General features: G+C 49.3%; 1 protein-coding gene across 1 annotated transcript in view; it reads left to right on the top strand.

The window, feature by feature from the left end:
* Nucleotides 1-19,727, top strand: part of LOC146857157 (discoidin, CUB and LCCL domain-containing protein 1-like) — a 231,141-nt gene extending 211,414 nt beyond the window's left edge. Inside the window, exons 13-15 of the mRNA XM_085647637.1 lie at nucleotides 16,162-16,199; nucleotides 16,576-16,698; nucleotides 17,190-19,727. Of these exons, the coding sequence (XP_085503763.1) occupies nucleotides 16,162-16,199; nucleotides 16,576-16,698; nucleotides 17,190-17,698 (670 nt within the window). The 3' untranslated portion in view covers nucleotides 17,699-19,727. The remainder of the gene's footprint in view (nucleotides 1-16,161; nucleotides 16,200-16,575; nucleotides 16,699-17,189) is intronic.
* The last annotated feature ends 575 nt before the right edge of the window (nucleotides 19,728-20,302 follow it).

Raw genomic sequence — 20,302 nt, 5'->3', positions numbered from 1 at the left:
CCCCCCTCTTCTGACACCAGGATTCGGATTAAGATTTGTCTACTGGGAACAGAAGAAGGACCAAGAGGAGCCAAAGATGCAAGAACTGTGGACCAGCCCCGCAACCTATAGTCTCAAAAACGATCAACAACTTCGCCTCGGGTTCTGGCCAGATATGATATCCGACAGCAAACAGCATTCCCGTAGAAGGTTCAGAGAAAGCGTGCTTTAGTTTATAACAGGAGGCCATTTGTTTTACTACAAGCCTGACGACGGCTGATCCCATCTTCTTAATAGGCTAAAGACATGGTCCAGTAGTGCGGACCACGAATACAGCCCATCTACATGAATTTAGTGGGGTAGCTGCAAAGCCCAACTGCCCTACTGACAGACAACAGTCTGCAAACAGGATCACCTAAAAGCTCCAGGAGAGAACTAGGAAATGTGTCTGATTAGTATCGTCAATGGGAAAGGGTAAGTTTTCCAGAGATGTCTTTGCCTCCTACTTGGAACCTGAATGTTTCTGTTGAAATATCCATAGCACATGTATTTCCCAAATTTGAATGACTTGTGTAAATATAGCCCCCCAAGTAACATATTGTGATTCTGCCAATAGGGCCGAACAGGTTTTAGGAACTGACTTAATAAGGGGTGACCCCTTTACCACTAGGCCTTGGGTAATACCACACCAAGGTCTTGATTGCACCTGCCCTGGACTGACATTTAGACACTGCTCTTTATCTCTTACCTGTCATTAATTGGTGTTTGCTCTTAAAAGAGTAGCAAACGTCTTTTGAATTCTTGCAATGTCATCAGCTGATATTTTGATAAAGTATATGACCTAGATATCCAAGTTTGGCACCACATCCATGGGATTTGAATGTTGTTCCAGTGTTGGCTCATAAGCTCCCTGAAACCATAGTGATTATCGAGGTTAAACCTGGCAAAGTCTTATTTCTGGCTTCATGATTACCCACCGGGCGAACAGGTTACAGTTTGTGCTAATTAGCCTTATGAGGTTTTCAATAAAGACAAGATACTGTCACCCTAACTCTCTTCCAATGTGTGATGATTGTGGTGTATTATATGAAGGGCTCCTGGTTTTATGGTATTTATTTTTTTAACATTTCCGTCTGTATTGATACATATTTATTTTTTGGCCATCTTATTGGTATTTGTCCATATTTGTTTTGTGAACAGATGAGGTGATAACTTTTATATTTACACATTTATTTAACAAATAAACGTGCACACCTACTTTGATGCCTGACAGGGTATAGCACATTACACAGCCAAAAATAATAAACCCACATGAAAAAAAATGGTATAATCGTACAAATACATGTTGAGATATGCTGTAATTTAAGGAAATCTCATTCAGCTTTGTAACTCCCCTACTGCCAATATGTAAAGCTATTGGCCATGCTGTCAATGTGTACATCTCTTGTCCTGAAATCCATTAATCTCAGCATGGATAATAACTAAAAAAGAAGCCAAATTATCTGTACTTTTTTTGTTTTAAAAATAAACACAGAAGGGGAAAAATGTCTGTAAAAACGGAAAACAGTGAGCCCTAAGTATAAGGTTTGGTTGTGCAGCGGTACTGTGTAATACACCCGCAAAACTGTCTTGGGTACAGCCAGGCCCATTTGTAAAACCTTTAGCTCAACCTGGGGTAGCTGTTACTTTGAGCAGCAAGGCTTAAATAAAGGAAATAGTATAAACCATTTAGAAGCACTAAACAACAAAATAAAGTCACACAATAAAAAAGAAATCTGACACCAATTTAGAAAAATAGATTATATTTTTATTAATTTTTAGACGCAAAGCTTGAGCAAAATCCACCATAGTGTTCCCGATATATAGTTTGTAAAGCAAAATGTAAATCTTAGCCTTTTAGTCCGAAGTGCAAACAAGCATTGGTAACTGCAAAGTTTAGACACTTTTTAAAAGTTTGGAAGAATTTTGTCCAGCTACTCTGGCCCGAGTGGGTCGACCAAATTCAACAGGGAAGAGGAGGGGTTCTAATGAGTATTTGGACAGTTGCCTGGTCACCAAAGTAGTCTCATGTCCAGGTACACACCGTACATCAAGCCCGCCATTGACGTCCGTGGAGTGGTCCTGATGCTGGGGATGCAGGATACTGAAAGATGTTCTAGGTGTTGTGCGGTCAGCTGGGGTGTCCTTGCAGTTATTCTTCATTCCACTGATTAGGTGGAGCGACTTTGGTCACGGGGGTCTGTGTCCCTTAAAGTCTTCTTAGAATAAGTAAAAGGCTAGCTGCAGCTAGGATAGAGCATCCCCAGCTGTATCCTTTGGTGAAGGCTGGTGTACCTCATAGGCGACCAATCTGGACTAAGATGACACTGCCTGGTGAAGCAGAACTTGGGCAACTTCTGGCCATCAAGGAGTGGTCTCTTGGGGGGCAGCTACGATTCTCAGAAAGTTGCTCCTGACTTGCCAGAATGTACTTCTCCAGCTTTGTTGGTCCTGGTTTCAGGATGTCAGCCAACTGACCCTTTGAAGTAACTTTTTTGGTCTGGGGCTCGGGAGCGACTTTTTCACAAGCCAAGAGCCACAGGTACAGTTCTCTCTTCGCTAGCCCGAGGTGTGGCAGGTGCAGTCCAACAGTGTGGCCTCTCTTGCCAGGTCCTGGGATCCGCAAGACAGTATTTCTTTGGTCCTTTCTCCAGGGGTGCCATAGTTAAGCCCAGAAAGCACACTGGAGGGATTATGTGGTCGCTAGCCAATGGGCTACCAGAAACCCTCCCACCATGTGACAACTTCTGGCTATGTGTGGCATCTAGGAATCCTAGGGTGCATTATTCTGCCCATTCCAAAGATGGCTGAGCCCTTCCTTGTATGTTAGGAACTTTGTAGTCCACCCTAGAGTTGTGGCTACACCTGAGATTCATGCCCATGGGAAAACCGGTTTGGGTACTGGTCACCCCTCTCTGTTTCTGTTGCCAGCCTGTCTACCTGAACAAAGGGGCAACCCCTCATATGTGATCGCCATTGGCCTATCAGAGGTAGCTACAACTTTGAAGCTCGCCGTTTGGGCCATCACTTTTAAATGGCGTCCTGCAAGGTGGAGGTAACACCTCTCCCTGTAGCAAGCATCTATCGTTCCTGAGCCTGGGCGTGATTCACACTACAACCCAGGAGGGCAGAAGGCTGTCTTGTGTCCAGCAACTGTGCGATGCCACTGAATAAACTGGGGAACAGAGAGGCAACTTTCTAAAAGTTACCTTTCCTTAAAAGTGACATTAAATTTGACTGGGCATCATATCGGGTTTAATGCCACAATCAATTTAATCCCTTGAAGTACTTTTTTAGTACTCCCATTCAAAAGTTAGCCGGGCTGAGGGGTCAGCTGGTAACTCTGTATTATCCAATGGGGCGACTAACTTTTCCACAGCAAAAATGACAATTTGGATGTGTTGCTGTCAGGACATATTAAAAGTATATGTCCTACTTAATATATAGTTCCCTTCCTCAGGGCTCCATAGGCCTTCCTTGGGGGGGACCTACATATATTAAGGGGAGTGAGTGGGGGGCCAGGCTTTGCCATTGGATTAAATGGCAAAGTCAAACTAGCAATTTAAAACTGCTCTTCCGGGCTGCAGTGGCAGGCTGGGAGTAATTTTGTGCTTTGTCCCTCACAGGGTTGCATAACCAGTACTGCAGCCTTGGGGACACTTGGTACCATATTCTAGGGACGTATAGTTGCAGGTAGCCAATTCAACATACACTTTGTAAGGTACGGGGTTAGAACACTAGCACGGAGGTCTGGTTAGCAGGCCTCAGTGTACTCCGAGTTGAAAAACCAGCAGCATCAGTCCAAAACTTTGAGGGTGATCATCTAAAAAGAGCCATTTTCTTACACAAAGGTGCTGGTAGATGTGGTTTTAATACATAACCGTTTCTGGGCTTTTTAGCTAATTCACTATTGGACTAAGCTGTCTCCACAATCAAGATGCTTGGTGGACCATCTTGTTTAACTAGGAGCATACAAGACTGGTACTGTCCTCTAATTGACTACTTATGCCAGACCATCACCCCTGCAGGGAAGGATGTTTTTAAGGCCCCAGTTGTTTCCTGCTTTACTTAATTCCCCTCAGGTATCAATACACATTCGATTAGAATCAAGGCAGCATGGATAGCTTTCTAAATCCATGTTTCTATAAAAGTAATCTGAAGGGCAGCCACTTGGTCACACCCGTTGTAAATATTGTGTTGTCTTTTAACACTAGTTGAGAAATATGATTTGTGGCAGAACCTTGGATGTTTTTACAGCTGCCATACACCTCAGCTTATGTTATGTTTATGCTTAGTAAGAAAGATGAAGTAGGGTTTGGGGACATGGTAGTAACTTCAAGTGATATTCCATAGTCCTAGTGGCTTCTGGGCTTTTAATTCATTTGACCTCTCTGTGCCTCAGCCGCAATCACATCACTCTTGTCTTAATGTGTAAACTAACAGTTTGAACAGAGAGAGAAAAACTGAAGTAAGAGCGGCAGGGGGTTGAGTAGAAGGCAGGGTCTTGCATACCCGTGGCTTTCCAGATGTCTTTCCCTCTTCGGACTAATGCTTACAGTCCCTTCCTATAGCAGACACAGGCATCTAACTTGTAAAGAAAAGGGAAACGTATTGACTTGGAGACTAAAATCACTGTAGTGAGGAGTCTGTAGCAAACCTCACTATTGGTAAAGGGTTCAAAAGAGCGGCTAAAATAGTGGGTTCCTTTTTAGGTCTCGGCTAGCAAAGGCTGCGCTTGCGCAGTCTCGCTCGCGAGATTTAATGTTTTCAGAAGTGGGGCTTTAACCCGCCCCTCTTCTCCATTGGCTGGCCTCTTAAATACTGGTCAGCCATTGGAGGAGAGCTTTGTCTCTCCAAACAAGCCCCGTCTTTTTCCGATTCGGGGTGTGTTTTTTCACTTCTTTCGCTTTTTTGAAGCCCCGCCCCTTTCCGCCCCTTTTACACGAGGTGGGCGTGTTTTTTTTTTGTTGTTTTTTTTTTTGCGTCGAAGATTCGTCCATTTTGTGCGCGGTCGGAGCTGACGTGGGGTTGCCTCTTCGGCTTCTGCTGTGCCCTTTAATTCACATTAGGAAACATACTCGCGCACTCGTTTTTAGTTCATAAACCTATAATGTAATTTTTTTATTTTCCTGTTTTGAGACACCACGGAGGGTGTTGCTGCAGGGCTTTGCACAACAGAAGCATATTTAAAAAACCAAAACATTGCACGGATACTGGGAGTTGAGGCACACACGTTCGGGAAATCACGAAGCGCATCTAGAAACCGTGTGACGAAGGAACTGTAGTTTACTACTATGTCAAAAAGTTACAAAAATAGTAGTTAAAACGATTGCACATTTCGCGTAGTAAAGCGCCAACCTCAAAACTCGACAGAAATCGTGATCACAAAAATCTGAAAATCACCGGACATACAGTGGGATTGTCAGTGACCTTCATTTTACAGAGCGTTAAACGTAGTGAGGGTGTTGCAGCCTGGTTTTAGTTGTGGTTGCACTGCCGCCGCCGGCAGACTGTACTTCACAGGAGCTATGAGCTGAAACGTGTCAGGTACAGCACTGGTTCAGGCTGGTTCACCATCGACTGGCTCCATTGTTCAACCCCTGCACCGCCGGATTTTCATGTTGTGCTGCTTTCGAGAGGTCTGTACTCAGTGGTTTATCTCCCCCCCCCCCCCCCCCCCCTGTCCCCTGGGGTGCCCAGAAGCATGTGCTCGGTGAAAGAAAGAGAGGGGGAGATGCACGTGTCGGATCCAATCGAGTTTCCAAAAGTAATGTGTCTTAAAGCGGCATTAACATTGCACACGCTAAAGTGTCGTCTTTCCAACAGGGCTTGTTTTAGGGGGAGCACATATGCCGTCGTTCAATTTAATTCTGTATTGTGAGGATTAAGGAACATAGGCTCGTATTCAGCGCTAGCCTTTCGGGGCTATTGGCACCCTGCAGTGACCATCGGGAAAATTATGGATTTATTTCCCGCCGGTATGTTGATGAGCTATAGGGCGCCAGCACGGGCCGGGGGATTTGCAGTGTGCAGTAATCCACACGATGTTTATTGACTTCAAAGGGCCTCACCCGTCGGAGCAGTGCCCTCTGTAAACAACAGATGCAGCCACCTCTCGGGTGCAACCTACTGCCCGCTCCCTGGGAATGCGAAGCTTTTGGCGCGCAAGACTTTTCCAGAGGATGGAAAACGTGCATACATTACAAATTATGCAGTGGAGACATCTACCCAGGTGCTCACTTTTTTACGGGATACATAATTCCATGGAAGCAATAGGTACGCGTGCAATTAATTATAAATATTTATGATGGTAACTACAAACCCCATAATGCATTTGGCTAAAACGTTATCTGTTTCTTATATATGCTTCTTAACCCATCACACTGGGGCCACGTGATAGTGGCACACATGGAGTCTATCAAGGTACGTTCGTGCTCCCCACCAAGGAGCGCTCTCCGTGTTCCTCTCACGTGCTTGAAAGCCTTGTTGATCACATACATGCAGACTAGTGTGCCTTCAATTTGATTTCCGAAACTCAACGCGCTACCCTTTTGTTATGTCATTCGCCATATGCAGTAGGTTGCTATGGTTTAGTTTCATTTGCATGAATTAGAACGCTAAACTATTAACTAGGACAAAAGTGTTAACCAGACACTTTGCAGTGGGGGGGGTCACAATTTACCAATGACTGGCAAAGCGAGCATTGCTATTATAGCCGCATTGGAACCTGCAGTGAAGGGAGGGCACCCCAGGGCCTATTGTTAATCTACAACACAAGAGGCTGTACTCCCTAACCCATGCTAACACGAACAGACCCGCGGTGTTCAAGTTGCGAGGGGGCATTTTCTTCTTTTTCAGTTAGGTTTTCTGTTAAATGCTACGCCTACATTTAAGCTTGTATACATAAATGCATGTTTTTAGATAGCAGAAACCAACAGCGGACCCCACCGACCTCAAGAATTACCGCCCCATCTCGCTTCTCCCGTTTCCAGCCAAAGTCATCGAGAAGACCGTCAACAAGCAGATGGCCGCCTTCCTCGAGACGAACGGATCCCTCGACCCCTCACAGTCCGGCTTCCGAGCCAAACACAGCACCGAGACCGCCCTCATCGCCGCCACCGATGACATCCGAGCCCTGATGGACAATGGAGAAACAGCGGCCCTCATCCTCCTAGACCTCTCCGCGGCATTCGACACGGTCTGCCACCGCACCCTGGTACGGCGCCTCAGCAACATCGGAATCCAGGACAAGGCGCTGGAATGGATCATCTCCTTCCTCGACGGAAGAACACAGCGAGTCCGCCTACCACCGTACAAGTCAGAGGCCTCCGAAGTCATCTGCGGCGTCCCCCAAGGATCATCCCTGAGCCCCACCCTCTTCAACGTCTACATGAGCCCCCTCGCGGCCATCGTACGCAAACACCACCTCAGCATCATCTCCTACGCCGACGACACCCAGCTGATCCTCTCCCTGACCAACAACCCCGCCGCCGCCAGAGCCAACCTACACGAAGGGATGAAAGAGGTAGCCGAGTGGATGACGACCAGCCGCCTGAAACTGAACTCGGACAAGACGGAGGTCCTCATCCTGGGCTCCTCTCCCTCCGCCTGGGACGACTCCTGGTGGCCTCCCGCCCTGGGCACCGCACCCAAACCGACAGACCATGCACGAAACCTGGGCTTCATCTTGGACTCCTCCCTCTCCATGACCAGGCAAGTCAGCAGCGTCTCCTCGGCGTGCTTCAACATCCTACGCATGCTACGGAAGATCTTCTGGTGGATCCCCACTGAGACCAGGAAGACCGTCACCCAGGCCCTCGTCACCAGCCGACTGGACTACGGCAACGCCCTCTACGCCGGGACCACCGCCAAGCTCCAGAAGAGACTCCAGCGGATCCAAAACGCCTCAGCCAGACTCATCCTCGACATCCCACGATCCAGCCACATCTCCGGACATCTGAGAGACCTTCACTGGCTCCCCATCAACAAGAGAATCACCTTCCGCCTCCTCACCCACGCACACAAAGCCCTACACGACCAAGGCCCGAGCTACCTCAACAGCCGAGTCAACTTCTACGCTCCCAAACGCCACCTCCGATCAGCCAACCACGCCCTCGCCGCCGTCCCCCGCATCCGAAGAGCGACTACAGGAGGAAGGTCCTTCTCCTACCTGGCCGCCAAGACCTGGAACTGCCTCCCGTCCGACCTGCGCCTGACCCAAGACCACCTCTCCTTCAGGAAGAAGCTGAAGACCTGGCTGTTCGAGCAGTAGCGGCACCCCCCCCCCCCCAGCGCCTTGAGACCCTATGGGTATGTAGCGCGCTTTATAAGTGTCACTGATTGATTGATTGATTGACTTTTAAAGTTACTTACCAAATGTAATGATCAGCGCATTTGGAAATGTACATTTTTTTGAGAACTTTGACTTATGGAGGGATCGCTATAAACTAGTCACAGGAGAGCCAACGGGACAACCCCAAGTAACTCCACAGAGCAGTCTCGCCTGTGCCAACACAGGCGAAGAAACACAATGTACAGTATAACGTCCAGAGAAAGTCCAATCTAATGCCCGTTTCCAGATCTGGCCGCTCTCCTTGTGAGGCCGCTTGAGGCTGCATGAAGAGAACGCACCATACCATAAACAGCCTGAAACTGATCTCAATGTGACCTCTGGAGGCCTTTAGACTTTTAAACATGATAAAATGCGTGCTGGGGTGATGTGCCACTCTGACGTACACAAAGCTGCAATTAAAACGGCACTAGGAAGACTTTCGGTACCTGTCCTAAAAGCGTTAAATAGCAAATCCGATTCTCGAGAGTATAGTACACCCGCGTTTAGGTTTCTCAGCATCCCGCAGTTTAGGGTAATGACTGTAATGTTGCCCCTTTCTTCCTGTACAATGCCCCACCACAGATGACTAAGACAGCTGGCAAGGTTTGAGGGGTTTATTCATGTACTACACACTCCAGCAGGAGCGCCGGCACGGAGCTCCTTATCCTATTCGAATCGGCGCGCTAATGCGCCCCTAAGATGGCCGCCGCCGGAAGTCCGGTGACGTCACGCCTAGCGTGCCGTCGACTAGACCGCAACACCACATCTCCCCCTTTTACAACACAATAGGCAATGTCCCTCTCCACAATAGAACAGTCTTACTTGTGGTCCAGGTTGAACTCCTCGAACCTTCGTGGGAGCAGTATTCTTCTTCCGCAGCGTGTCCTCCTGCTTCCTGCGCCTGCGGTCGGGGTATTGCCCCCCCCACTCGGATCCGCTTCCCCACACGCTTCTTGGGGCTCAGCCCCACCTAACTCAGTCCCTCGGTCACCAAGCCCCGGAGTCTCGACTTCTCCTCCTCTTGGACTCCAGGATCCCTTGGGAACGCTTCCTGCTTCCCCCTCTGGTCTCCTACTCTCGCCTTTCCCCGCCGGTGTGGCCCCAGCTCCTGCCTCGCCATCCAGCTCCAAGTTCTGTTCAGTCTCATTGATTCTGGTGCATCTTGCCATCCGATCTTGTGCCCAAATCTTCCCGTCACTTAGTAGGGCTGATGTGGAATAGGGCTCTACCACTTGGAAGGGGGGCGTGAACTTGCTGTCCCCTTTCCTTCCCTGTGTGGGCAGTTTCACCCTCACCCACTCTCCTCTCTCCAAGGCGGCTTCCTTGGTGTTGTGCCTTGCGTCGTAGTAGTTCGTGTATACGGCTTGTGCTTTCTCCAAGTTTCTGCGCACCACTGCCGGTGACCAATGACTCTGCACCGTGAGCCTCTTCCAAGCTACATTGTCTCGGGTGAACGGTTCTCTTCCTCTCAGAATGCGGAATGGGCTGTAGCCTGTGGACGAGGGAGTTATCCGGTACGCCCATAGCATACGCTTGAGTTCTTTCTCCCAGCTTGCTCCCTGGCCGATTGCCGCTTGCACTGACCCCATTATCACCCTGTTGAATCTCTCCACTGCTCCGTTCCCAGCAGGGTGGTAGACCGGCGTGCGCCTGACAGTTATCCCGTTCCTGTCCATGAAGGCCTCCCACTTCGTGGATGTGAACTGTGGGCCGTTGTCACTGAGGATTCCCTTGGGATCCCTTCTCTGATGAACACCTCCGTGAGGAATCCCAGGATGGTATCTGTCTCTGCGTTGTCATCCACATGGACTTCTGGCCACTTCGAGTACCTGTCCACGACCACGGTGAGGTACTTCTGGTTGCCACTGGCGTCTTGTATGGGACCTAGAACATCTATGGAGATCTCTTCCCACGGATTTTCCGGGAAGTCGAAGCGTCCCAGCGGTGGGCGCAGCACTTTTTGCGTCTTGTCTGCATTGTTGCATTGCTCACACGTTCTGACGTGTCTTTCCACCGCGAGCTCCAACCCTGGCCACCAATAGTCCTCCTTCACTCTTCCCTTCGTTTTCACGATGCCCAAATGTCCTTCGTGAGCAAGAGCTACCACTCTGGGCCTCAGCGCCGTCGGGGGTACTACCTTGTTGCCCCGGAACAGAAAACACGGGTTGTCCCCCAGCGACAATTCTTCCCTGACTTCCCAGTACTGTTTTAGTTCTTCTCCCAGCAACCTCTTCTCCGGCCACCCCTGCGTCACGTACGTTTTGACCGCCTTCACCTTCTCATAGGACCCATACTCTTCTTCCCACTCCTGCTTGCTGATTGCTCTTTCGTGATCGCTCATGAACGCCACTGCGTACTCGGCCCAAGTCTCTGTGTCTTGCGCCTCTGCCGGTTCCTTTGCCGCCGCCCTGCTCAGGTAGTCCGCCACGCGGTTCTTGGTGCCTGGGATGTACTCTACGTCGTACACGTAGTCGAGGAGTCGCAGTGTCATCTTCGCAATTCTTGGGGTAGCGTGCTCGTGGCCGTTGGACGTGAGCACTTTAATCAGAGGTTTGTGGTCCGTTCGTAAGAGGAACCGTCCTCCCCACAGGAACTGCCGGAATCTTTCCACTGCCCACACGACCGCCAGCATTTCCTTTTCAATCACGCTGAATTTGCGTTCATTGTCAGCCAGCGTGCGGGACGCGAAGCTGATTGTCGCTGTCACTCCTCGCGCCGACTGTTGCGTGAGCACTGCTCCAAGGCCTCGGTCGCTAGCGTCTGTAGTCAGGGTCGTGGGAGCCGTCGGGTCAAACCCTTGGATGGGTATGGCGCCACAGATTTCTCTCTTCACTTCCTCGAACTCTCTCTCTTGTTCCTCCTTCCATGAGAACGCCGTTTTCTCCTTCAGGATCGACCTCAGGTGGTGCGTCTTTGATGCAAAGTGGGAGACGAACTTGCTGTAGAACTCAGCCATCCCTAAGAATGTCCGTACCTCCTCCTTGCTAGTGGGCGTGGGTGCATCACTGATGGCAGCTACGTTGGATGCCTTGGGTTTTATGCCTTCCTGACTGATTTCGTGCCCCAGGTATGTGACTTTCCCCAGTCCGAACTTGCACTTGTCCCACTGGGCCGTGAGCCCGTTTTGTTCCAGCACCGTCAAGACATTCGCTAGCCTCCGGTCATGTTCTTCCGTGGAGGCGCCCATCACCAAGATATCGTCCTGGAAGAACTGAATACCTTCCATCTTGTGGAACAGACGGTACATCAATTTTTGGAAGACCGCCGCTGCCGAGGCGAGCCCGAACGGCATCCGTAGGAACTTGTAGCACCCGAAAGGTGTAATGAATGATGTGAGGTGGTTGCACGATTTGTGGAGTGCGATCTGGTGATACGCAGATGTTAAATCCACAGTGGAGAACCACTTGGCGCCCTTGGTCTTAGCTAACATCTCATTGATGCGGGGAAGGGGGAACTTGTCCACTACAATGTTCTTGTTGAGTTCCCTGAGGTCCACACATAGTCTCACCTTCCCGTTCGGCTTCTGCGCCACGACTAAGGGGGCCAACCATTCCGCATTATCGATGGCTTCGATGATCCCGTTGTCCTCCAACCTCTGCAGTTCCTCTTGTACTGCCTCCCTGGTGCGGAACGGGATGTTTCGCACTTTGTGGGACACTGGTCGGGCTCCTTCTTTGAGATTTATTTTGTGCGTGAACTTTGTTAGCCTCCCTATGTCGTCTCTGAAGACTTCGGGGAACTCTTCCTTCCACTGCCTTGCTCCCACTTTGGGGTCGTCCTCCATCATGAGTACTTGTATGCGGCCTCCTGGGTTCAGCTTTATTTTCAGCTTCCCTTGATCTTTCCATCCCAACACTGATGGTCCCTTTTCTGCCACGTACAGTTTTCCTTCGCACGTCCTGCCCTGGAACTCGAACGTGAGAGGGCAATACCCTACCATGGGTATGGGTTCCCCTGTGAACGTCACCGGGTGGATGTCCGTGGGGCGCAGTCGGTGTGTTGTGACAGGTGCAAAGTCATCCTCCCATATCTTCCTCTTTATGATCGTGTAGGGGGACCCTGAATCTGCGACCATGGTGACTCCTACACCCCCTATGGTCATGGCGCACCTCGGTTTCTTGTCGACCGCGCCGTCGATCCCCAAGACCTGGTCATCTATCATCAGGATCTCTTCTTCGTCCTCCTGCCCTTCTTGCTCTTCCTCCTTGGTCATCTCCTGCGCCACGTACTTCACCTGCTGCCTTGACGTCTTCCTTCGGCATACTCTCTCATAGTGCCCCATCAGCCCGCAGTACGTGCATTTGGCCCGGAACGCTGGGCACCCTTTGTCGTTGGCGGCGTGCCTTTCGCTGCCGCATCTGTAGCACCCGTTGGTGCTCCCTTGTCCCTGCGTCTGCTGTTTCGCGCCCCGGGTCATGGGCTTCCTGTGTTGTCGCGTGCTGTGCTGCTCCGTCGGTGTCTGTCTCTCGTGGCCTTTTCGGTCTTCTATCCTGCACACAGTTTGTTCAGGGTAGCGGTCCTTCTTCGCTGTCTCTGCACATCTCTTGGACATTTCTGCCTTCTTCACCATGGCTATCACCGTATTGAGGGGTTCGTCACCGTTGGCCCACAGCTTATCTTGAATGGACGCATTCGCTGCGTGCATTACTATTTGGTCCCTAATCAACTCTTCCTGGAAGGCTCCGAACTTGCACGTTAGGGCCAGCTTCTGTAACGCCGCTACGTACTGGTCAATCGTCTCTCCTTTCTGTTGCGTTCTGTGGTAGAAGTTGTACCTGTCGACGGCTACACACACTGTCGGGCGGTAATGAGCATCCATGTCGTCGATCGCGTGTTGAAACACATCGTCATCCGCCGCGGGCCGGACCACCTTCACCAGATCGTCGTAAACCCTCTGACCTGCAGGGCCCAAATGGTGTAGCAGCATCCTCTTCCTGCGCGAGCTCGAGAACTCAGCGCCACTTTCCTCTTCCAAGGCGAACAGGAAATTCAAGAAGTACGGCTTCCAATCCTCCCATGGCATATCTGGAACCCCAGCTTTCGTGAGGAAGGGTATCGGGTTCGGCAGTCCCGTCGAAGTGGCACTCATCCTCCTCCTTGCCTCCGTTCGCCGCGGTCGTGGACTCGAGCTTCTCGACCCCTGGGTGCTGTCGGGGCTCCCTGCGTCCGGGTCGTCGTCGCGGTCTGTGGTGCCGCCGCTCGCGGTACGTCCTGTGACCCCCGCCACGATGCGTGCAACCGCCTCTCCACGTGGACTCTACCTGGGGCGGTACCTGTGGGGTTGTCGCGGTCCGGAATCGGCTCAGGGGGGCCCGTCAGGAATGTAGCGCTCTCGCCTTTCCTCTCCGCGACACTGCCGCGCTCCTGCTGGTCAGGGGTGGTGCCTGTGGGCGTCGATGGCTGGCAGACCACAAGACACTCACCCTTGAGGCAGCGCTGGGCCGTTTCACCTCCTCGTCGCCATTGTAATGTTGCCCCTTTCTTCCTGTACAATGCCCCACCACAGATGACTAAGACAGCTGGCAAGGTTTGAGGGGTTTATTCATGTACTACACACTCCAGCAGGAGCGCCGGCACGGAGCTCCTTATCCTATTCGAATCGGCGCGCTAATGCGCCCCTAAGATGGCCGCCGCCGGAAGTCCGGTGACGTCACGCCTAGCGTGCCGTCGACTAGACCGCAACACCACAATGACAGTGCGCTTCGGCGCCTCTCGGCGGGCTTTGGAGCGCCACGTAAAAGCAACTGCAATGCTAAATTCTTGTTTACAGGCCTTTTTCCAAAACAATCACACATAACTTATACTTTTAATATACCAAGTAGAGATGTCAAAATGAAATATTGCAGCTTAAGACAACATTCAATCGCTGTAGCAATGTGCATTTTATAAACCACTCCCCCATAACTGCAGTGAATTTATTTGTCGTGCATTTATAGTGAAATTGCTCGTGATTTCCTATTGCTCTCACAGTACGCTTCCTTCTCAGAAAGCGTTGTTTGACCGTGGAATACTCCATCATAGCCTAAAATAACGTGGCGTGTTCTGCCACACTGCCAGTGGGCGGCGAGCTCTCTAGAACTAGGGCTGAAGGTTCCACACTGAACCAATACTACACGCCGTCCCCGAATTTCTGCCTCTGTACCTTCACATACTTATATTAATCAAAGCGCTACCCCCTTACAAAGCGGCTACCATCACATTGTGGACCTAGGGTACGGTAGCTGTAATGTTACCCTAGCTGCCCCCCCTCCCCCACTCTTTCCCCCTCCTCCTCACCCCTCAAGCTCGGCGTTTCCTGGCGCTCGAGGACGGGCGGCAGAGAAGTAACAGGACTCTGTCTTTTCCTTCTTACTTAGAGAAGGAAAATACAGTGTCCGCTTCTGCTCTGCCGCTTCAGCTTCCCCCCCCCCCCCCCCCCCCCCCCACTCTTTCATTCCTCCCTCTCTTTCTGTCTAGCAGTTCTTCTCTTACTGAAAACCTTGACTTCAAGATGGGGTTCTCACTCTCTTTCCTCTACTTTCTTTTATTTGCTCCCCTGTGAAATGGATCCAAAAAAGAACATCATTTTTGCTGGAAAGGTCGTATTTTAATTCTAAGGTGCATCATCTGGAATAAACGGTTAAAAATATGAAAAATAACTAAATAAAGTAAGACGGTGGTAGCAAACCGGCAAGATTGATTTTTAATTAACACCCAAACGCATTAGCGCCACTTTTACAGAGTTTGCCAGTGAAGCGCTATTTTTGTTTTCTTGCCTTAGCGTTAAGGTAACCCTCCTGGGGCCTCAGAGGCCGGCCTCGCACATAGGGGGCCCGGGAGCCCTCACTCGATGGCCTCTCCGCACATGGGGTGGTCAATACACTGTCAAACACACACAAGCACTACACTCTGCCCTAGAAACACCAACCGCAGGCAAGTGCACACATCCCTCACAAACAATCAGCACCTTTGTACATGTGCTCCCTGACACAACCACATATCATGTTATGTACCACTTCCGCCCCAGACGTCGATGGGCTCACGTCAAATAAATACGAAATGTCTATCCTCACACGCAGCCCAGGTCACGCACATCCTACCAGGAGGTTCCTGGGACCTTGCATTTAGTCACTAGGTATTTGAAGGTTCTGCTCTCCGAGTTTGAAAGTATTAAAGCTTAGCCCGCTTAACAGCTAACCCACAGATCACTAGCGTTAACATGTCAACAGGGCGTGGCTGTTTAACATTTACCCGGCCGGACAGTGAGCTACCTGGAGTTTTTAATGTCACAAAATTGTTTTATTTTCCTACTTCTTATGGTCACAAGTTTTTACTAAGTTGTTCCATTAAATGGTGATACGTAACAGTGAAAGAACACGCAGCGCCTTTCATGGTCTTTCTTGCTCTATGTGAGTGGCTCTGTGTATGTGGGTGGCTTTGTGTGTGTGGCTCTGTGTGTGGCTGCAAATGCCATAGGTCTCGCATTTGAGAGTGATTAAGCTATTGACATTGTAAATAACAATGCCGTTTCTTTAAATGTTTTAAAAACAAAAACATAAACAAAAATAATGTCATGAGCAATGCCAATAGCTCTAACTTTAACAATGCCGAGACCGTTGCATTGTAAATGCTTGTTTGTCTGTGTCAAGGTGAGAGCAGCTTTGCTCCCGTGCGGGGTTCTACACTTGGTGAAACTACACTCTGTTGATCCTGAGTGATCTGCCTTGAGAGATATTGGACAGTTTTTAGTTCCAGTACTACATTTGCAGTAGAGCTCCTGTGGTGTCAGCTTGTGCTGAAATTAAATGTCTTCTTGCCCCCTTTCCCTGCAGGAAAACAGCGGCAGAAGGAGACTGTGGCTGCACGAAAGGTACGTTCTTCAGGACTTCCATGTGATACTGAAAACCAGGGGACTAGGGTCTGATTGATACCTTGTTCCAGTGTGTCATGGTCGTTAAAGACAATTTCTTCACATGTGGAAAGTAAGTGGGAGGGGCTTCCTAACACAGTATCACACCAGGGTTCCCTGGCGGTGGCTTGGCAGCATTTCACAGTAACTGTAAGGAAATCCAGACATTTGACTGACCCTGCCCCGGCCATTCCACATTTTCAGGTGCACCACTTTGTCATGGAATACCCTTAACTTCCCAATATGCCAGGCTAGCGCTGGGAATAACAAGGACTCGGACCATACCCCTCATTTGTTTATTTCTATCCTGTGTGATAAACATTCCTCCCCTCTTTAGGTTACCAGAAACCACAGAGCAGCCAGGTTTGCTGTAGGCCTCACCTCCACCCTTCAGACTCGGAGTTGATTTCCTACTCAGATGAAGGGTCGCCCGGTGGCATCAGTGCGGCCCACTCCCCAGGTAATGGCAATCTGTTGTCTTTTTGATGGTTTTTAACGCACCATTTTACTTATAAAATATAACATCTTTATATCATAAACTTGTACTTTGGAAAGGCATCATGACTAAAGTGTTCTGAACAGGCTCCATCTCACGGAAGATGCATGAAGGCTCAGTGGGTTTTGCATCTGTCCTACAATATTCTCTTTGAGTTTCTGGTCACAGGTTTTAAAATCTCTGCTGTGCTCATAGTGCTATGTCCTAGTGGTATGTTTTTGATGACATCAGAAAGATATACGGCTTCGTCAGTCCTGCTGAGGTGTGTATCTGAGGCCGGCTGTTTACACAAGTATCTCTGCCATTGGAGCATTAAAAGCTCTCACCAGACGCCACACACCACACACCGGCACCTAGCTGCATGTATAACTTTAGAAAACTATTAAAAAGATAAATAATTTGCTTTGTTAATGCACTGTCAACTTTCTCACATTTTGCTGTCTGTCTGCTCACAGATTACGCAGAACCGGATGTCATTCCAGGCGGCGTTAATGCGCAGAAAGTCCCGTCCACCTTCAAGCCGGGTCCAGACGAGGGCTACACTCTTCCCCTGGTGGTGAGTCACTACGACGTGCCAGGGCGCTTCCACGAGTACACGGAGCCACTTCCTCCTGAGCCAGAGTATGCCACCCCGTTTACGGACCAGGCGCTGGCCTCTGCTGCTAGGAAGAACATCTGTATTGTGAAAGTCATCCCTCCTGCACAAGGGAAGAAGACACCTCAACTCACCGGTGGCCTGCCGGGTCAGTATGACTCTCCTGCCCAGCGGAGACCAACAGCGGAGGTGGACTGTCAGGCTGAAGGCCTGGTTGTGCCTGATGGGCACTGTAAGGGAGGGGGCCAAGGGGTGCCTGACAGAACTCTCACAGGCAGAGGCGCGGCTTGCCGGGAGCTACCACCGGTGCCTTGGGGCCACTTCAAGACAAGGGACTCTCTTCCACATGTCTATCAGGAGCCTCTGTGAAGCACCTAGAGGACACCGTAGCTGTCAATGGTTGCTTTGGACCAACTTCCTGTGAGCCCTCTCTTTAGCCCAGACAAGAGGGCAGGGAGCGAAATGTTCCTGTGTAAGAGAGGACATCTTGGTTTCCACTTTGTGCAGATCTGTTCGCCTCCACATGACTTGTTCAGTTCCTGCCCAAGCAGTTACACTATAAGTAAGACTGGGTAAATGGGCTGTTAGTGCCAAAAGTGTGCCTTCTTTTGTTTCCATTGCACTCGTGCCCATGTAGCGGGAGTGGGCTATCTGTGCCAAAGCTGCTCCATCTTGTATTTCCGTGTACATGGGTATAAGACTTTCTTTTGTCCGCTGCAGTAGTGTCCAAATAGCAGGGTGGGCTTTCAGTGTCAAAGTTGGTCGTTTCTTTGTCTTCCTGGCGGTTAGAGCCGACTATAATCATACTGTTAGTGTTAATTCAGATGCTTTTTTCGTCACTGTTCACATGTTTAATATCAGTTGCCTGCTGCCCGTGCCATATATGTTCCTTCCTTTTCTCTCCATTGACCCTGAGTCCATGAGAATTAGTTTGCCAGTAAGTGCCAAAGCTGGTCCTTCTTTTGTTTCTTTCTATTGTTCTTGGATCTGTGGGAAGTTACTGGCTAGTTAGTGCCAAAACCACTCCTTCGTTTATTTCTTTCAATTATCCTTGCATCCATGAGAAGCGAGTGGCCAGTGAGTGGCAAGGTGGCCTTTTGTTTTCTTTCCATTCCACTTAGGCCATGCAGAAGTGTTGGGTTATCCATGCCAGATCTGATCCCTTTTTTGTTTCCATCGGGATTGAGTTCAACGGGAGTGACATGCTGCCCGTGCCGAAGATGTCCTTTCCTTGTTCACCAGTGAGCCTGAGGCCACGAGCAGCGAGTGGTCATTTGGTGTCAAAGCTGGTCCTCCTCCTGTTTCTGTCTGTTGCACTTAGGCCATGCTGAGGTGGGGAGCTGTTTGTGCCAAACCTGATCCTTCATTTGTGTCCATTGCCCTTGGATTGATTGATGAAGGCTGCAAAGTTAGTCTTTCCTTTTTTTCTTTTGTATTTGGGTTCATGTCTCTAATAACTTGTCACTGTTGCTGCATTTGAATCATTTGATTGGCTCTCATAACAGAGGGATATGTGGTGAGAAAGTAACCCCACTTTCCCACTGAATCTTAGGGAAGCCAAGGACTGGGAACTAATAACTATAATCTCCATTTGAGATGGTGCCCCTCAGAGAGACAAGAAGTGAGTAATGTCAAAGACCTAACTCCCCTTCCTGTTGCCCCTCCAGCAACAAATTAATTGTTCGGGTGAACCTTAAGACCGGACACTGCCCACTTCTCTCCAGGGGACACCCGCGCCACCTCAGCACAGATGCTGCAGAGCCTTCCTTGACTAGTCCGCAAATTTGCATAAATCCGTTGCACTTTTTAAAAGCAGTACAGTCTTTTTTGGTTTATTTATACAGAAATGTCCCTTGTCCAAACCTTTAAATTATTAGGCCTACTCTGCTTCTAAAATCTCTTTTGAAGGGGAACTCTAGATGACAAACGCTCCTCGTCATCTTCAATATACAACACTAGGCTAGTCCTGTCAAGCTCTTAGGCCACCATATGCAAAAACTATCCTGACCAACCCAGAATGCAATGATTTTTCGAAACCCTTTGTGTCTCTTATGCCTATTTTTTCCACAAATACTGAATCATGCACACTTCATTACATTCATGAATGCTGCAGTTCTGTTAATTTGTGTTCTTTAATATCACATTGCAAAGTGGACTGAGTATTTGTACTCTACTCATATTGTGTGAAATGCTCAAAAGCATCATCGCTCGATTTTACCGCAGCATGAAGTTCTAAACTATGCCCTGGGTGGTCAGAAATGCAGGTATTAAATTCTTAGCCCACTTCTATTTTTTAATCCTTTGTGATCCATCCCTATACGTAGACGGGGAACAACCTTTACAACGCAACTTTTACAACGCACTACCATTACAACGAAACTGTTACAACGCAAGTGGATTTACAACGCATGCCATTACAACACAAGTCTTTACATCGACTTGCGCTAGATGGCGTGCTAACATTACAAATAGTGTAGTTTACTATCCCAACACCTTCCCTACTGTTAAGTGGACTGGAGTTGGAATAGTAAATTACACTTTTCTAATGTTAGCACGCCATCTAGCGCAAGTCGATGTAAAGACTTGCGTTGTAATGGCATGCGTTGTAAATCCACTTGCGTTGTAACAGTTTCGTTGTAACAGCATGCGTTGTAACAGCACGCGTTGTAACGTCATACATCCTACGTAGACATCCATCCTGGGGATTGTGGGTGTTTCAGGAGCAAAGGATGAAATAAGGAGCCTTTTGTCCTCAGTCTACTCATACATCTGCAATCTAGGCATGTGGTACATGACCCTCCGCCACGAGGGGTGAGTGCAATAGGACTGTAACGCCCTGAACGTCTCAGGATCGTTTAACAGACACGACAATGAGGACGCAACCACTTGTGAAGGGTTAGTTCTTTTAATGAAGGCAAATAAAATACAAAGAACAAACAAAAGTTATAGTCACTGGAATCCTCCAGGCTAAGT

Source organism: Triturus cristatus, chromosome 3_2 (genome assembly GCF_964204655.1).
Source record: "Triturus cristatus chromosome 3_2, aTriCri1.1, whole genome shotgun sequence".
Lineage (NCBI taxonomy): Eukaryota > Metazoa > Chordata > Amphibia > Caudata > Salamandridae > Triturus > Triturus cristatus.
Note: the sequence above shows the minus strand (reverse complement) of the source record. Positions and strands in the feature narration are given on the sequence as shown.